Below are 13,430 nucleotides of genomic sequence, written 5' to 3'. Positions count from 1 at the left end.
CCCACACCCCAACAGCTATGGCATTAAGTAAATCAAGATTCACAACAGCTTCCAGCATGCTAAAGATAAAACATCAAGGAGGAACTCGAGGTCAAAGTCATGAAATGCAGACAGACATTCTATGAGGTATTTATTTTGCAACAATTAGGTTCGGTTGCCCAGTGTCAAGTCACCACAGACAAATGTTCAGGCTCTCAATGAATCCAAACCAAAGTTCACACAGTTTTGCCAGTTTAGGATGGCAAGCATTTGGAGAGAAGAGTATCACCTCAGAGGAACATCTGTATACAATTCAGAAGAAAGTCATCAGATGTTAGGATGGATCCATTCCACATATTAAGGGCATCACAGGACAACAAGAGGCAAATGGCAGGCACACCTACCACGTTCCCTTGTATTTTGTTCCAAATCAGTGTACAGTTCCAACAATAACTGACAGGTAAGAAAGAAGAGCTGAAAGACACATGGACTGAACAACATTTAATTATTTTTTGTTAAATTAGGTGATTAGACTTCAGGGCGGCACCTTTAGCTGCCAGAGGGTGGAGCCATTCCATCAGTTTTCCTGCTGGCTTGGTCATTCTGCTTTCCTGCAGTAGATGCCATGTCCAAAAGAACCACTCCAAAATACAGAAAAGAGAACTGAAAAACAAAAAGAGTAACTTTTAAGAAAAAGACTCGCCCCCCCATTCAGAAAGGATCTAAACTGCAGGACAGGGAATTTGTTTATGTTTAGAGGTATAGCTTCAATACCAGACAACATTGAGCCCTGATTTACCAACTCCAGGAAGACTTATTATTGGAGGGGAGATGACATTTTAAAAAGTTTTCCTCTATTTCTTTGGAAACCTAGTGATTTTTCTCTGCCAGATCCCAAAGTTATCTTCACCCATCCTTCTTTCTCTCTCTTTTTTGTGACAGCTATGTTAGGTGCTAGAGGAGAAATAAAGTAAATATGGAGGGACATAAAAAGATTTGAGAACTGGAGAGCTGTTTGTGGTTGTTGAAACACGAGGTTATGCAGGGGACAATGGCAGGATATGAGGTAGGACAAACATATTAGGGATCGATCCTGGCAATCCAGGGAGTTTAGATTTTGTCTTTTAGACAACTGGAGGCCAAAAAAAGAGAAAAAGAAAGAAGGAAAAGAAAGTTCTTAAGTAGAGGAGTGACACAGTTTTATAATTTTTTGAAAACTGCTTTGGCTACACATAGGATGGACTGGAAGAAGGAAAAGAAAAGAGAGAGAAACCTATCAAGTTATTATCACAGTCTGAATGTGAGATGATTGGATCCTGAACACCAGGAACATCAGGCATCTGTACTAATAGGACAGATCTGAGAAATATTTCAGGGCTAGAACAGACAAGTCGTACTGCTAGATAAGATATGGAAAGTAAGAAGGAGGATTCTACATTGATGATGAGGTTTCTAGGGTGACCGGGTAGATTTCTTAATTAATCCAACAAATAGTGATTAAGGACTCATCCAACAGATGTGCTGGGCACTGGGTTCAGATGAATAAGGCACCCATGGTCCCAACTTTCAAGAAATTACACAGTCTGGCCCTGGAAACTCCAGGGTAAACAAATACATAACATATTACTTATGTAATTATAAATGTGAGGTACTCTGAGACAGTATAATACAGAATCTAACCTAGTGTGAAGTCAGAGGCAGTGTGGATGGTAGTGCCATTCACGGAAACAGGAAAATATAAGGAGGACCTGGTTGTGGGGGAGATGAGTTTAGTTTTGGATATAATGAATTTGAATCATCTGTTGGTACACCTAGTTGGGGATTTGCAATAGATGGGGAATTTGGAAAAAGGTGCTAGAGATATAGTTAAATCCAGGGCGGGGATTAAGAAATTTCACAGAGAGGCCATTTCCTAATAAATGGCCTCCAACCTAAGAGAATGTGCCAAGCTTCCTACTACCACAGGGGGTAGGATCACAAATAGGAAGGTGGGCCGGGGAGCCTGAGTGGCTTAGTTGGTTAAGCGACTGCCTTCGGCTCAGGTCATGATCCTGGAGTCCCGGGATCGAGTCCCACATCGGGCTCCCTGCTCAGCGGGAAGGCTGCTTCTCCCTCTGACCCTCCCCCTCTCATGCTCTCTCTATCTCATTCTCTCTCTCAAATAAATAAAAAAAAAAACAAATAGGAAGGTGGGGCTAAGGCAGGGGTATCTACCTCAATGTCCCAGCTCTAGAAAAGGGAAATGTTGCCAACAACATATCTGTGAACAGTGGTTGGAGAAGCATGAGTGCTGTGATTTGCTGGACTGGAAGAACTTGAAGTCCTGCTTGGCCTTATGGTAAACATTAGCTCGGGCTTCTGAAATGCTAAATAAAGGTAGGGACAAATGAGCCCACAGGGCAGGCACTAAAGATTTTATTTTCATAAACACGCTCTTTTTCTCTCATCTCTCTGTCTGTTCCAAATTAATGTCAAGACTAGAGGAGGGATTCAAGACAGAAAATTTCCCTTGCCCTGCTGCCAAGTTTCAGTAGGTAGCTTGTAATTCCCAGGGGAATTCCTGGGGCTTAGGCCACAGGGTGGCAAGTAAGATAATTGCCCTTTATGCCAGACTTGGTCCATAACGCCACCATCAGCCAGAGCTCCCTCACCTCTTCCCCACCTGCGACCCGATTCCTGGCCACTTCGGGCTCCCCACCTCGGGTGGCCCCACCGTGACCCAGGCCTGCCCTGCACCTCCTTTGTGGTGGCAACCCTGCACCCAAGCCTGATTGGGGGTGTTCCAATCCGAAGTTCCCCAAGTTAGGATTCTCTTTTTAATTTAGCAGGGCCTTCTAGTCTGATGCCTGAGATAGAAAATTGGGTGTAAAATCTGGGAGGGTAAGGACCTATCTCCATTGTTCACCCCAGTCACCCAGCCAATGGTAGCCAAGGGTAGGCCCTCAATGAATGAACAAGTAAAAACTGCTCAGGTCACCTGGCAAATGAACCGAGCATGTGTGCATGTGACGTGTCTATCAACTGTCACTTGTTCAAAATCAAGCTTTCCCCAAAGCCTGCTGGATGCTGCAGGTATAATGGTCACTAAATCTCTACTCTCTAGGAATTCTCAGTCCATGTCACAGTGAATAAGAGATTTGCCCTAATAGAGGAACATACAGAGCTGTAGGAGAGCATAGAGGAGTAAGGAATCTAAACTTCCCCAAACACAGGCTATCTGAAGTGGGTCCTGAAGAATAAAGAGTGGGCTTCCAAGTAGACAAGCTAGGAAAGGGAATTCCAGAACTTAAAAACCTTAAAAAAAAAAAAAAGCCTTAAAAGGTTTTAAAGCAGTGTTTCCAGTAATTAATGGGAGTGCTGTTACTGTTATTATTGGACTGTTGCGAGTGCCCGGATAAAACAATTAAGTACTAATGTGATGGTCCAATTCTATCACTCTTGGTATTGTTGAAAAGTGGGATCCTCAGCAGGTGGGAAAGGAGATACAGATATAAGATAAAAGCAATTTAGAAAAAACTCTGTGGTGCTAAATAAGAATTGAAAGTATGAGTATGAACTCACAATGTATCTCCTTTAAAAAATTAATCAAGATGGGGCGCCTGGGTGGCTCAGTCGGCTGAGCATCTGCTGAGCGTCTGCCTTCGGCTCAGGTCATGGTCCCGGGGTCCTGGGATCGAGCCCCGCATCGGGCTCCCTGCTCCGCGGGGAGCCTGCTTCTCCCTCTCCCTCTGCTGCTTCCCCCACTCGTGCACTCTCTTGCTCTCTCTCTCTCAAATCAATAAATAAAATCTTAAAAAAAAAACAACAATCAAGCACACAACACATTTCCTGACTCTGAACAGTGAAAAGGCCTGTAAACAACAACCAAGCCAATGGCAATAAGCACCACTAGCACCCAGATTGTGACCTGGTATTACTATCTCCCCACTGAACAGAACCAAGACTCCGAGAAATGATTCAGTCTGGGTCTGAGACAGGAAATGTTCAAAATGAGCCTGGAAAAGCCTGGAAAATTTTGTTGTAACAGATAACAAGACAGTTATCAGAGACTCTTAGGGCCATGCCAACAGGACTCGAGCCAATCTGAAGAGGTTCCCATTAGCCAAAGGGACAACTTGAGTATTGGTAAGCATAATACTTGGGATGGACTGAAACTAACTGGCCATTACTGTCGAGTGCTAGTGAACCAACTACTATTTTGAAAATAGGTGAAAAAAAAAAAAAGGAAAAGAATCATTTATCCTGCCTTTCTACAGAAACTATGTCACTGGAGAGCCAAATAGTAGATAAAGGGAAGTTTTTATGAAAGAAGTATTCTAATTAATAAACAAAGAAGCAAAGATAGAACTGAAATATCGCCATTTTGAAAACCCTAATGATTTAACAGATGTAGGCATTGCTTAATTACTTTTAATATCAAAAAGTAAGAGGTAATTACACAGCATGAGTTTATGGCTGAAAGCATTTAACACCACATATCAAGTAGTCTTGCCAAAACCAACCAACCAACCAATGCTGAATCTGATCAACCCTTTAGATACAACCACCAGTTTACAGAAAACAAAGGCAGAGCAACATGATCAACAACACCATAGAAATACAATCAGCAAAATCCAGACAGCGAGAAGCTATAGGATAAACAATTCTTAAGCAAATACATGGTAAAGGAAAGGGGGGGATGGAGTGGGAATCTATCATTTAAAACACATTTAAGAGACACAGCAACAAACTGCAAGATGAAATTCAAACACTGAAGTATATACGATGCCTCAGAGAGATGGTGGAGACATTCCAGACCACAGCGATAAAGTGGATACCACAATAAAGTGAATCAAATGAACTTCTTGGTTTGCCAGGGCATATAAAAGTTATGTTCACACTATACTGTAGTCTACTAAGTGTGCAATAGCATTATGTCTAAAAAATGTACATACTTTTTAAAAAAATATTTTATTTATTTGTCAGAGAGACAGTGCGAGAGAGCATGAATGGGGGGGAGGGGCAGAGGGAGAAGCAGGCTCCCCACTGAGCAGGGAGCCTGATGTGGGGACTCGATCCCAGGACCCTGGGATCATGACCTGAGACGAAGGCATATGCTTAACCAACTGAGCCACCCAGACATCCCAAAATGTACATATTTTAATTAAAAAATCTTTATTGCTAAAAAATGTTAAGCATCATCTGAGCTTCCAGTGAGTCATAATCTTTTTACTGGGGGAGGTCCTGCCTTGATGTCAATGGCTGCCGACAGATCAGGGTGGTGGGTGCTGAAGGCTGGAGTGGCTGCAGCAATTTCTGATAAGACTGCAATGAGGTTTGCCACATGGATTGATTATTTTCACATACAATTGCTCTGTAGGATGCAATGCTATGTGATAGCATTTTACCCACAGCAGAACTTCTTTCAAAATTGGAGTCAATCCTCTCAGATGCTGCTGCTGCTTTATCACTAAGTTTCTGTCATATTGCAAATCCTTTGTTGTCTTTCAACCACCTTCATGGCATCTTCACCAGGAGTAGATTCCATCTCAAGAAACCACCTTCTTTGTTCATCCGTAAGAAGCAACTCCACACCCGCTCAAGTTTTATCCTGAGATGGCGGCCACGCAGTACCCCCTGCAGGCTCCACTTCTAGATCTCTTGTTCCTGCCACCCCATCTGCGGTCACTTCCTCCCCTGAAAGTCTGGAACCCCTTCTAAGTCGCCCATGAGGGTTTCTTCTTCCAAACTCTTGTTAATGTTACTATCCTGACCTCTTGTCATGAATCACGAATGCTCTTCTAGAATGGCGAATCCTTTCCAGAAGGTTTTCAATTTACTTTGCCCAGAGTCACCAGAAGAATCACTATTTTTGGCGCTTACAGCCTTAGGAAATGTGTTTAATCGTCAGATTTGAAAGTTGAAATGACTCCTTGATCCCTGGGCTATAGAACGGATGCTGTGTTAGCAGGCATGGAAACATTTATCTCGTACATCTCCATCAGAGCTCTTGGGTGACCAGATGTATTGTCAATGAGCAGCAATATTTTGAAAGAAATCTTTTTTTCTGAGCAGGTCTCAACAGAGGTCTTAAAATATTCAGTAAATTATGTTGTAAACAGATGTACTATCATCCAGGCTTTCTTGCTCAATTTACAGAGCACAGAAAGTAGAGATTCAGCATAATTCTTGAGGGTCCTGGGGTTTTATGAGTGGTAAATGAGCACTGGATTCAACTTGAAGTCACAGCTGCATTAGCCCCTCACAAGAGAGTCAGCCTGTCCTTTGAGGCTCTGAAGCCCAGGCACGGACTTCTCCTCTCCAGCTATGGAAGTCCTAGATGGCATCTTCCAATAGAAGGCTGTTCCGTCTACACTGAAAATCTGTTGTTTAGTGTAGCCACCGTCATGAGTGATCTGAGCCAGAGCTTCCGGATCACCTGCTGCAGCGTCTACACGCGGTGGCTGCTTCACCTTGGTACTTCCATGTTATGGAGGCGGCTTCTTTCCCTAAACCTCACGAACCCACCTCTGCTGCTTCCAACCTTCCTTCTGCAGCCTCCTCACCTCTCTCAGCCTTCACAGAGCAGAGGAGAGCTAGGACCTTGCTCTGGGTCAGGCTTTGGCTTAAGAGGATGTGGTGGCTGGTTTGCTCTTCCATCCAGACCACTCACACTTTCTCCACCTCAGCAGTAAGGCTGTCTGACTTTCTTACCACGCGTGTGTTCACTGGGGTAGCACTTTCAATCTCCTCCAAGAACTCTTCCTTTGCTTTCACAACTTGGTTTTTTTTTTTAGATGTGACTATGGTACTACGGTTATGTTTTTAAAAGTGTCTTTTAGGGGCGCCTGGGTGGCTCAGATGGTTGAGCGTCTGCCTTTGGCTCCTCAGGTCATGATCCCAGGGTCCTGGGATCGAGCCCCACATCGGGCTCCTGGCTCAGCAAGGAGCCTGCTTCTCCCTCTCCCTCTGCCTCTCTCCCTGCTCATGCTTTCTCTTCTCTTTCTCTGTATCTCTGTGTCTCAAATGAATAAATAAAATCCTTTAAAAAAAAAAGTGTCTTTTATAGATCCAGAATTTAAATATTTATGGATCAAATAACAGGATGTCTTAGATGTGCTTCAAAATAATATGGGGGAATAGATGGGGGTATGGATGAAATAAAGTTGGCCATGAGTTGATAACTGTGCAAAGTAAGCAATGGGTACATGGAGATTCTTTATACTATTCACTCTACTTTTGCCTATGTGTAAAAACTTTGCACTAAATAAGTTTAAGCAAGAATAAAAAGTTACTGTGTTGGGTGCCTGGGTGGCTTAGTCCGTTAAGCATCTGCCTTTGGCTCAGGTCATGATGCCAGGGTCCTGGGATGGAGTCCTGCATCGGGCTCCCTGCTCAGCGGGGAGTCTGCTTCTCCCTCTGCCCCTCCTGCTCCCCCTGCTTGTGCTTTCTCTCTCCCAAATAAATAAATAAAATCTTTAAAAAAAAAAAAGTTACTGAGCTGACCCACTCTCCAACCCAGGTTCTCCCAACTGACTTCAAAGACAGAGAACCAAGAAGAAAACTGATGGAGAAACAGCACAGAAACTGAAACTGGATGCTCTGGGCAGGGACATCTCAGACATGGTGTGGACAAGAAGAAGGGGCTGGTGGAAAACAGCATTAGCCACGGTGGAAAGCCACAGTCTGGATGCTTTGTTAAAGAGGATTACAGCATTGAGTTAAAACTGATTTCAGAATAAAAGAATTGATGTGTATAAACGTAGTAAAAAGGGTTTGTAGCTTTAGCTTCTAAAGTGAACACTCTTAACATGAGTGAGTGAAAGGATAATTGCACATAAACCCTGTGTATCAAATCAGGAGGGTTTTTTAATTACAAAGGAATCTCCTAAAGCCCTTCGCTCATCTCTTATTAAAGCCCTATCACACTGCAATATAATTACCTGCTGGCCACCCTCCTCCAGACAGACCCACTTGTCACCGCCCCTGGGAAGGCAGCTCCAATATGAGTGCCGTCTTTCAGATACTCCATCCCACAAGCCGAAGTAAGACTCCCAAGGTACAGTTTCCAGGCTTCCCCAGGGTCTTGGCTCAGAGAATAAATGGCACTGGCCCTCAGGTGGTAAGTTAATTTTAAAAAAGGAAGGAAAGGAGGGAAGAAGCAAGCCAGATATTCTCTATAATATCTTAATGATTTATATAGGGGTAGTCCCTGATCACAAGTCATTGAAGGCTCCTCTATGATCCTGAGTTTCCAGGGAGAGAAGGGGTGAATGTTCTCCCAGTAATCCATGGCAGGCTAAGCCCTCCAATGTGCAGATTTACATGAGGAAGGTTATCTGTGAGATTAGAAGCCATTCTTTTTCAGTGAAAGCTGGGAGTCTAGAGATTACAGTAGAAGGCACAGGCAGCTCATAAATCTGCAGAGCCTGGGGCTCTGGACAGCCCTCTCATTGGCAAAGCGATTGATGCTTCTGCCAGGGAAGCTCCAAAGAAACTCTTCATCACTATCTCATTTGGAGACTTGACACCCAAATGGACACACTGATGCCCAAGTTTATAGATCTGAGCAAAGCCCAAAGGTGTCAAATCTATATAAATCAGGGTGGGAGGTCTGCAAAGGCCCTGAGGACCAGGCTTTTCTCAAACACCAGCTTCTGACTCTCTGAAGGTTTAGAGCACCTAGGACATTGGCCTGGAGCTTTCATAACAAAATGTAAGGAAGGAACTCGAGTCCTAACACAGGAGCAGGCTGAAAGAGCCCCTCACCAGGTTGATGTCAGGTATTCTCGGCCCAGAGAGACCCAAGCAACTGTTGCCATTGTGGGCTCTACCTCTGTCCTCCAGCTGGGCTCAGATTTTCTTGTTCTCAGGGATGTGAGCCCACATCACATCACTGTGTCCCAAATGAACAACCTATGACTTTTACCTTCCCAAATGCCATGGAAAGCTGACTACTCTCTTCAGAAAAACAGGTAATTGATTGCTTCTGCTCAACCTTCAGGGCCCAGCTCAAACAAGACCCCTTCTATGAAGCCTTCCCTCAAGCCAAATGAGTCACTGCTTCTGTGCTCCCACCATGCTCATCAATTCACAATTTGGGTAGAGCACGTCTCTAAAAACACAGTCTGTTTATTCTGTTTAGCTGTTTTATCCATGGACCAAGGCTCCCTGAGGCAGACTGTATTTGATTTTCTAGGTCCCTGATGCCTGGCCCATGGAGGCCACAGAACAGCCTCAAGTAAACACTGAGCGAGAGAGTAAATGAGGGTTCTGTGAGCCAAGACACCTCTGATAAAAGCCCACATGCCCCTCTTGCCTGAATCTTACAAAGGGTCACCTCCAACTACCCAACATAAACTGAGCACTCACTCTGTCTGGGCCAAGCAGGCATTAGGCCAAGCACTGGGGAGTTCAAGTCCAATCAGACTTAATCCCTTCCCCATGGACCTCAATCTCAGGAGAGACCCACCTTGCCCCAGGGCCTTCTCTACTAACAGTCAATGAAATCCATCTGCAAGAGGAGCTTTACAAGTGTGTAGACAATCAAACCATAAGGGAAACAAGCTACCACAAGCTCCTTCTAAGGCAGTGGGTTGTAAAAACAACCCACTGAGGTAATGGAAGAAAAATTTTAGAACTTCTATTAATATTTATTTTTCATCAAAAAATAAAAAAATTAAGCTTTAATAGTTACTATATGGACTGACAACAGGATATGTAAACACTTCAAATATACATATATTACTAGGTTGTGTGCTTATGGCAGACAGACTGCAAAATGGCCTCCACACAATGCATATGTCTATCAAATCATCACAACGTATACTTTAAGTATCTTACAATTCTCTTTGTTAAGGAAACCTTAATCAAGCTGAAAAATAAAATAAAATAAAAATGCCCTCCAATGATCCCTGACTCCACGTATTCATGCCTTTGGGTAATGCCCTCCCCCTGAGTGTGGGTAAGACTTACAACTTGCGTCTAGTCAAAAGAATACGGGAGAGCTGATAGGTATCATTTCCACGGTTACTTTACGTTACTTATTCTTCTTTCATAGTTACGTTGGCTGAGGCTCAGAGACAGTAAGTTCCTTGCCCCAGGTACACTGCTCGTATGTGTCGGCACCAGGATTTCATTTTGGCTCCACTTGACTCTAAAGGCCCTGGTCTTTGCACCACACCCTGTTGCTCTGGGAGAGAAGGTCACCCTGTGATTACAAAACAGACTGAAGGTTCTCGGCCCACAGGGAGATCATGTGCAGAGATCATGGCTTCATTCATCCACTCCACCAACATTTACTGAGCACCCCCTATACACCAGGTCTTGTGGTGAGCAATGAAGATGCAAGGTAATGCCCATTTCCTGTTTTCACGTTGCTGAGTTGAACTGGAGAGGAATACCAGTCCATGGAGGACAAATGAATCAATGAATGAACAAATGAATATGCAGATGGACACACAAACAGTGAAGAATTAGTGTTTCCAGCACCATTAACAGTGATATATATTACAAGGTATAATGGGATCATGAGGTAAGTGATGACTGTTGGAAGAAAGGGACCATTTCAGACATCTGGAACAGCAAGTGCAAAGGCATACGTGTTCTGGCAATGGCAAGAAGTTCAGCATGGTGGCAGCCTTGGTACACTGAGGATCTGGAACAGGGAGGCAAGGAATGAGCCATGGAGGAATTGGCTCTTCTTCCTGTACACTAACCTACTGAGCTAACCACTGAAGTAGAATCATCTGAGAGGCCAGAGAGCAAACCAGGCATGAGAATTTGTAGGCTTTGGAGAACCCTATGAGTAATTCAAGAGAAGTCACACTCAGGGTCTGAGGCCAGGTTGAGAAGTCACAGGGAAACTAGAAAAACCACCAGGGCTGTAACCAAATAGAACAAACCCATACTGTGCTCCCAGGAAGGAGAGAGCAGAGGAGAGGGGATGTGGAGCCAAAAGGCAGGAAGGAGCTCCTCTAATGAAGAAGCTAAGAGCTCACATCTCCCAAATCTATCAAGCCAGGACCATGTAGAGTTCACAATTGAGGCCTTGGGCTGGAGGGCCACATGGATATAGACATGCGTGTGCACAAATGCTATAGTGAATCATACGGAAAGACAAAAGGGTCTGGCCCTCTCGATTCTTAACGCTAACAGTTTCAGAAGTGATGCACTTGCCCATTTTTTACTGTACCAAACCACAAAAAAAGTCATAAAAATATAATCTCTTACTTTCCTCTTTAGCTACTTGGCTGTTGCAACTGTTTGGTTTGGAGCAACTGTAGTTGTTGGGAGGTGGTCCATCTCTGGCGCATCAAAAAAGTATGCCTGCAGGAAGAGGAAACCCATGAGGGGAGTTAAAACACAATGGTCTGCTCGAGTGTTCTAGACTCCAAGTTAATAGGATTTCTGGGCTCTCATGGCCCCTACGTTTCCCTCTGCCACGCCTGTCATCCCACTGAACTACAACCGACTCTGTTTCTGTCCATCTCACTTACTCTACTATGAGTAACTTTTTAAAGTGTAGCCACCATTTACTGGCCACTTCCTCCACAGGACTTAATCTGCATAAGAACCCCATAAGGCTGCTGTTATTATTCTCATTTGATAAATAAGAAACGGAGGCTCAGAGAGGCTGTCATTCAATCTGGTGCACATGGCTAGCGAGTGGGAGAGATGGGTCTTTCTGACTCCAAGGGTCAGTCTCTTCATTGCCACATCACCCAGTCTCTCCTCCAGGGCAAAGACTGTGTCCTTCCTGTTCCTGTGCCACCAGTGTCTCACTCAGGGTCTGGCCCACGATGTAAACAACCCATACTTAAGGAACTGAGCTACAACAGATTGTTGCTAAACCAGGTGGCTCTTGGTAAGAACCTTTAACAAGAAAGTGCCAGGCAGGCCTGACCTCATAATTCTCCAGCTTGGAAAACAAAGGTCTGATAAGTGATGCCAGTCACCATCTACAATTTCATGGTCAAAAATCAGGAGGAGGTAGGGGCACCTGGGTGGCTCAGTCGATTAAGCGTCTGCCTTCGGCTCAGGTCATGATCCCAAGGTCCTGGGATTGAGCCCCACATTGGGCTTCCTGCTCAGCGGGAGCCTGCTTCTCCCTCTCCTCCCCGCTTGTGCTCTCTCTCACTGTTTCTGTCACTATCTGTCTCTCTGTCAAATAAATAAATAAAGTCTTAAAAAGAAAAAAAAAATCAGGAAGAGGTAGAAGAGGGAGAAAAAACAAGGAGGATCTTCCAACCTATCTAAAAGTCTGAGAATCCGACTTTAGCCCAGGAAAATACCTGGGTTGTTCAAAGTAAGGGGAGTCCCTCCCTTAATAAGTCAGGGGTCACTGCACACTTGTGACTCCCCCTTGGGAGTCATGGCATAAGGAAGGTAAAAGGACAAAAAGCCAAATCAAGAACCATTTCACCAGCTCTACTCTCTATCAGCCAGAAGGGGGCACCAAGACAACACACTGGAGCTTTCCCCAACACTCCTATTCTGTGTGAACTCTTCAACAATCCATTTCCAAGTTTCTAGCTGCGGAGCCCCCCTAGCTTGTCACATTCCCAGAGCAATCCTATTAGTTCTAAAAGCCTTCTTCCCAGGGCCCATTCCAGCACCTGCTTTCTGAGGTGGGGAAAGAATGGTCCCTAACTTAAGGGGGTAGGGGACAGGGGCCGTGCTACCAGTGTTGGGCCCCTCCAGCTATCTTGATGCTGTGTGCACAGAGCCACAAAGCGCCCCCCATGGTGCAGGAACCGTGCCTTTCTGCCAGGCTCCTGGAGGAGGCCCCCATCAGATGGAATGAGCCAAGAGGCCAGGGTCTAAACTTGGCTTTGCTAGTAACTCACACTGTAACTTTGGACGAGTCACTCCACCCTTCTGAGCCTCAGTTTTCTAATGTGTAAAACAAAGGGATTAGAAAAAATTGCCTCTAAGGGTAACTATAATTCTATGACTCGTTAGTTCATTAATGCCACAAATACTTAGTAACAACCACAGTTACCATTTGGGGAGTGCCTACTGTGCACCAGGCACATACTAGATCATTAATAATAGGCAATGTTATCCCCATTTTAAAGATAAGCAAGTGGAGGCTCAAAGAGATGGAGATTTTCCCAAGGCTACACAACCCTGTGTCTGAGCTAGGGTTTCAATCCAGCTGTGTCCGGCTCCAAAGTCTATGTTCTTCTCTTCTGTGGGGTGGCCTGCAATTTGGCACCTAGCCTACGCCCCGTCTAGATATAGGCACTGTGGAGGCGTCAGGATGAACCATCAGGTTTTCTAGAAGTCAGGCCAGGAGTGTCACCTGGCAGAGCGAGGGCACGGGTGGTCGACTATCAGCAGTAACCCCCGCAAACACAGGCTTGTACATCTCAAACCTGCCAGCCAAGGACGTACCCTCCTGGGCTTCCTTAGTCATCCCCGCCAGGAGTGTCCCGCTACCAGCAGCGCACAGCCGTGAGCACCGAGGG

General features: G+C 44.8%; 1 protein-coding gene across 4 annotated transcripts in view; it reads right to left on the bottom strand.

Annotated features, from left to right (window-relative positions):
• Positions 1 to 113: 113 nt before the first annotated feature.
• YIPF1 (Yip1 domain family member 1) overlaps positions 114 to 13,430 on the bottom strand; it is a 32,886-nt gene continuing 19,569 nt past the window's right edge. For 3 of the 4 annotated variants that reach the window (XM_025871667.2, XM_025871668.2, XM_073896711.1), the window contains 2 exons: positions 11,191 to 11,286; positions 114 to 642 (listed from right to left, as the gene is read on the bottom strand). In XM_025871667.2, coding sequence (XP_025727452.1) covers positions 11,203 to 11,286 — 84 coding nt within the window. In that variant the 3' untranslated portion in view covers positions 114 to 642; positions 11,191 to 11,202. The remainder of the gene's footprint in view (positions 643 to 11,190; positions 11,287 to 13,430) is intronic. The other variant, XR_012379472.1, reaches the window with a different exon arrangement.

Source organism: Callorhinus ursinus, unplaced genomic scaffold, assembly GCF_003265705.2.
Source record: "Callorhinus ursinus isolate GAN/ISIS: 27379988/994484 unplaced genomic scaffold, GSC_fseal_2.0 scaffold9, whole genome shotgun sequence".
NCBI classification, from domain to species: domain Eukaryota; kingdom Metazoa; phylum Chordata; class Mammalia; order Carnivora; family Otariidae; genus Callorhinus; species Callorhinus ursinus.
Note: the sequence above shows the minus strand (reverse complement) of the source record. Positions and strands in the feature narration are given on the sequence as shown.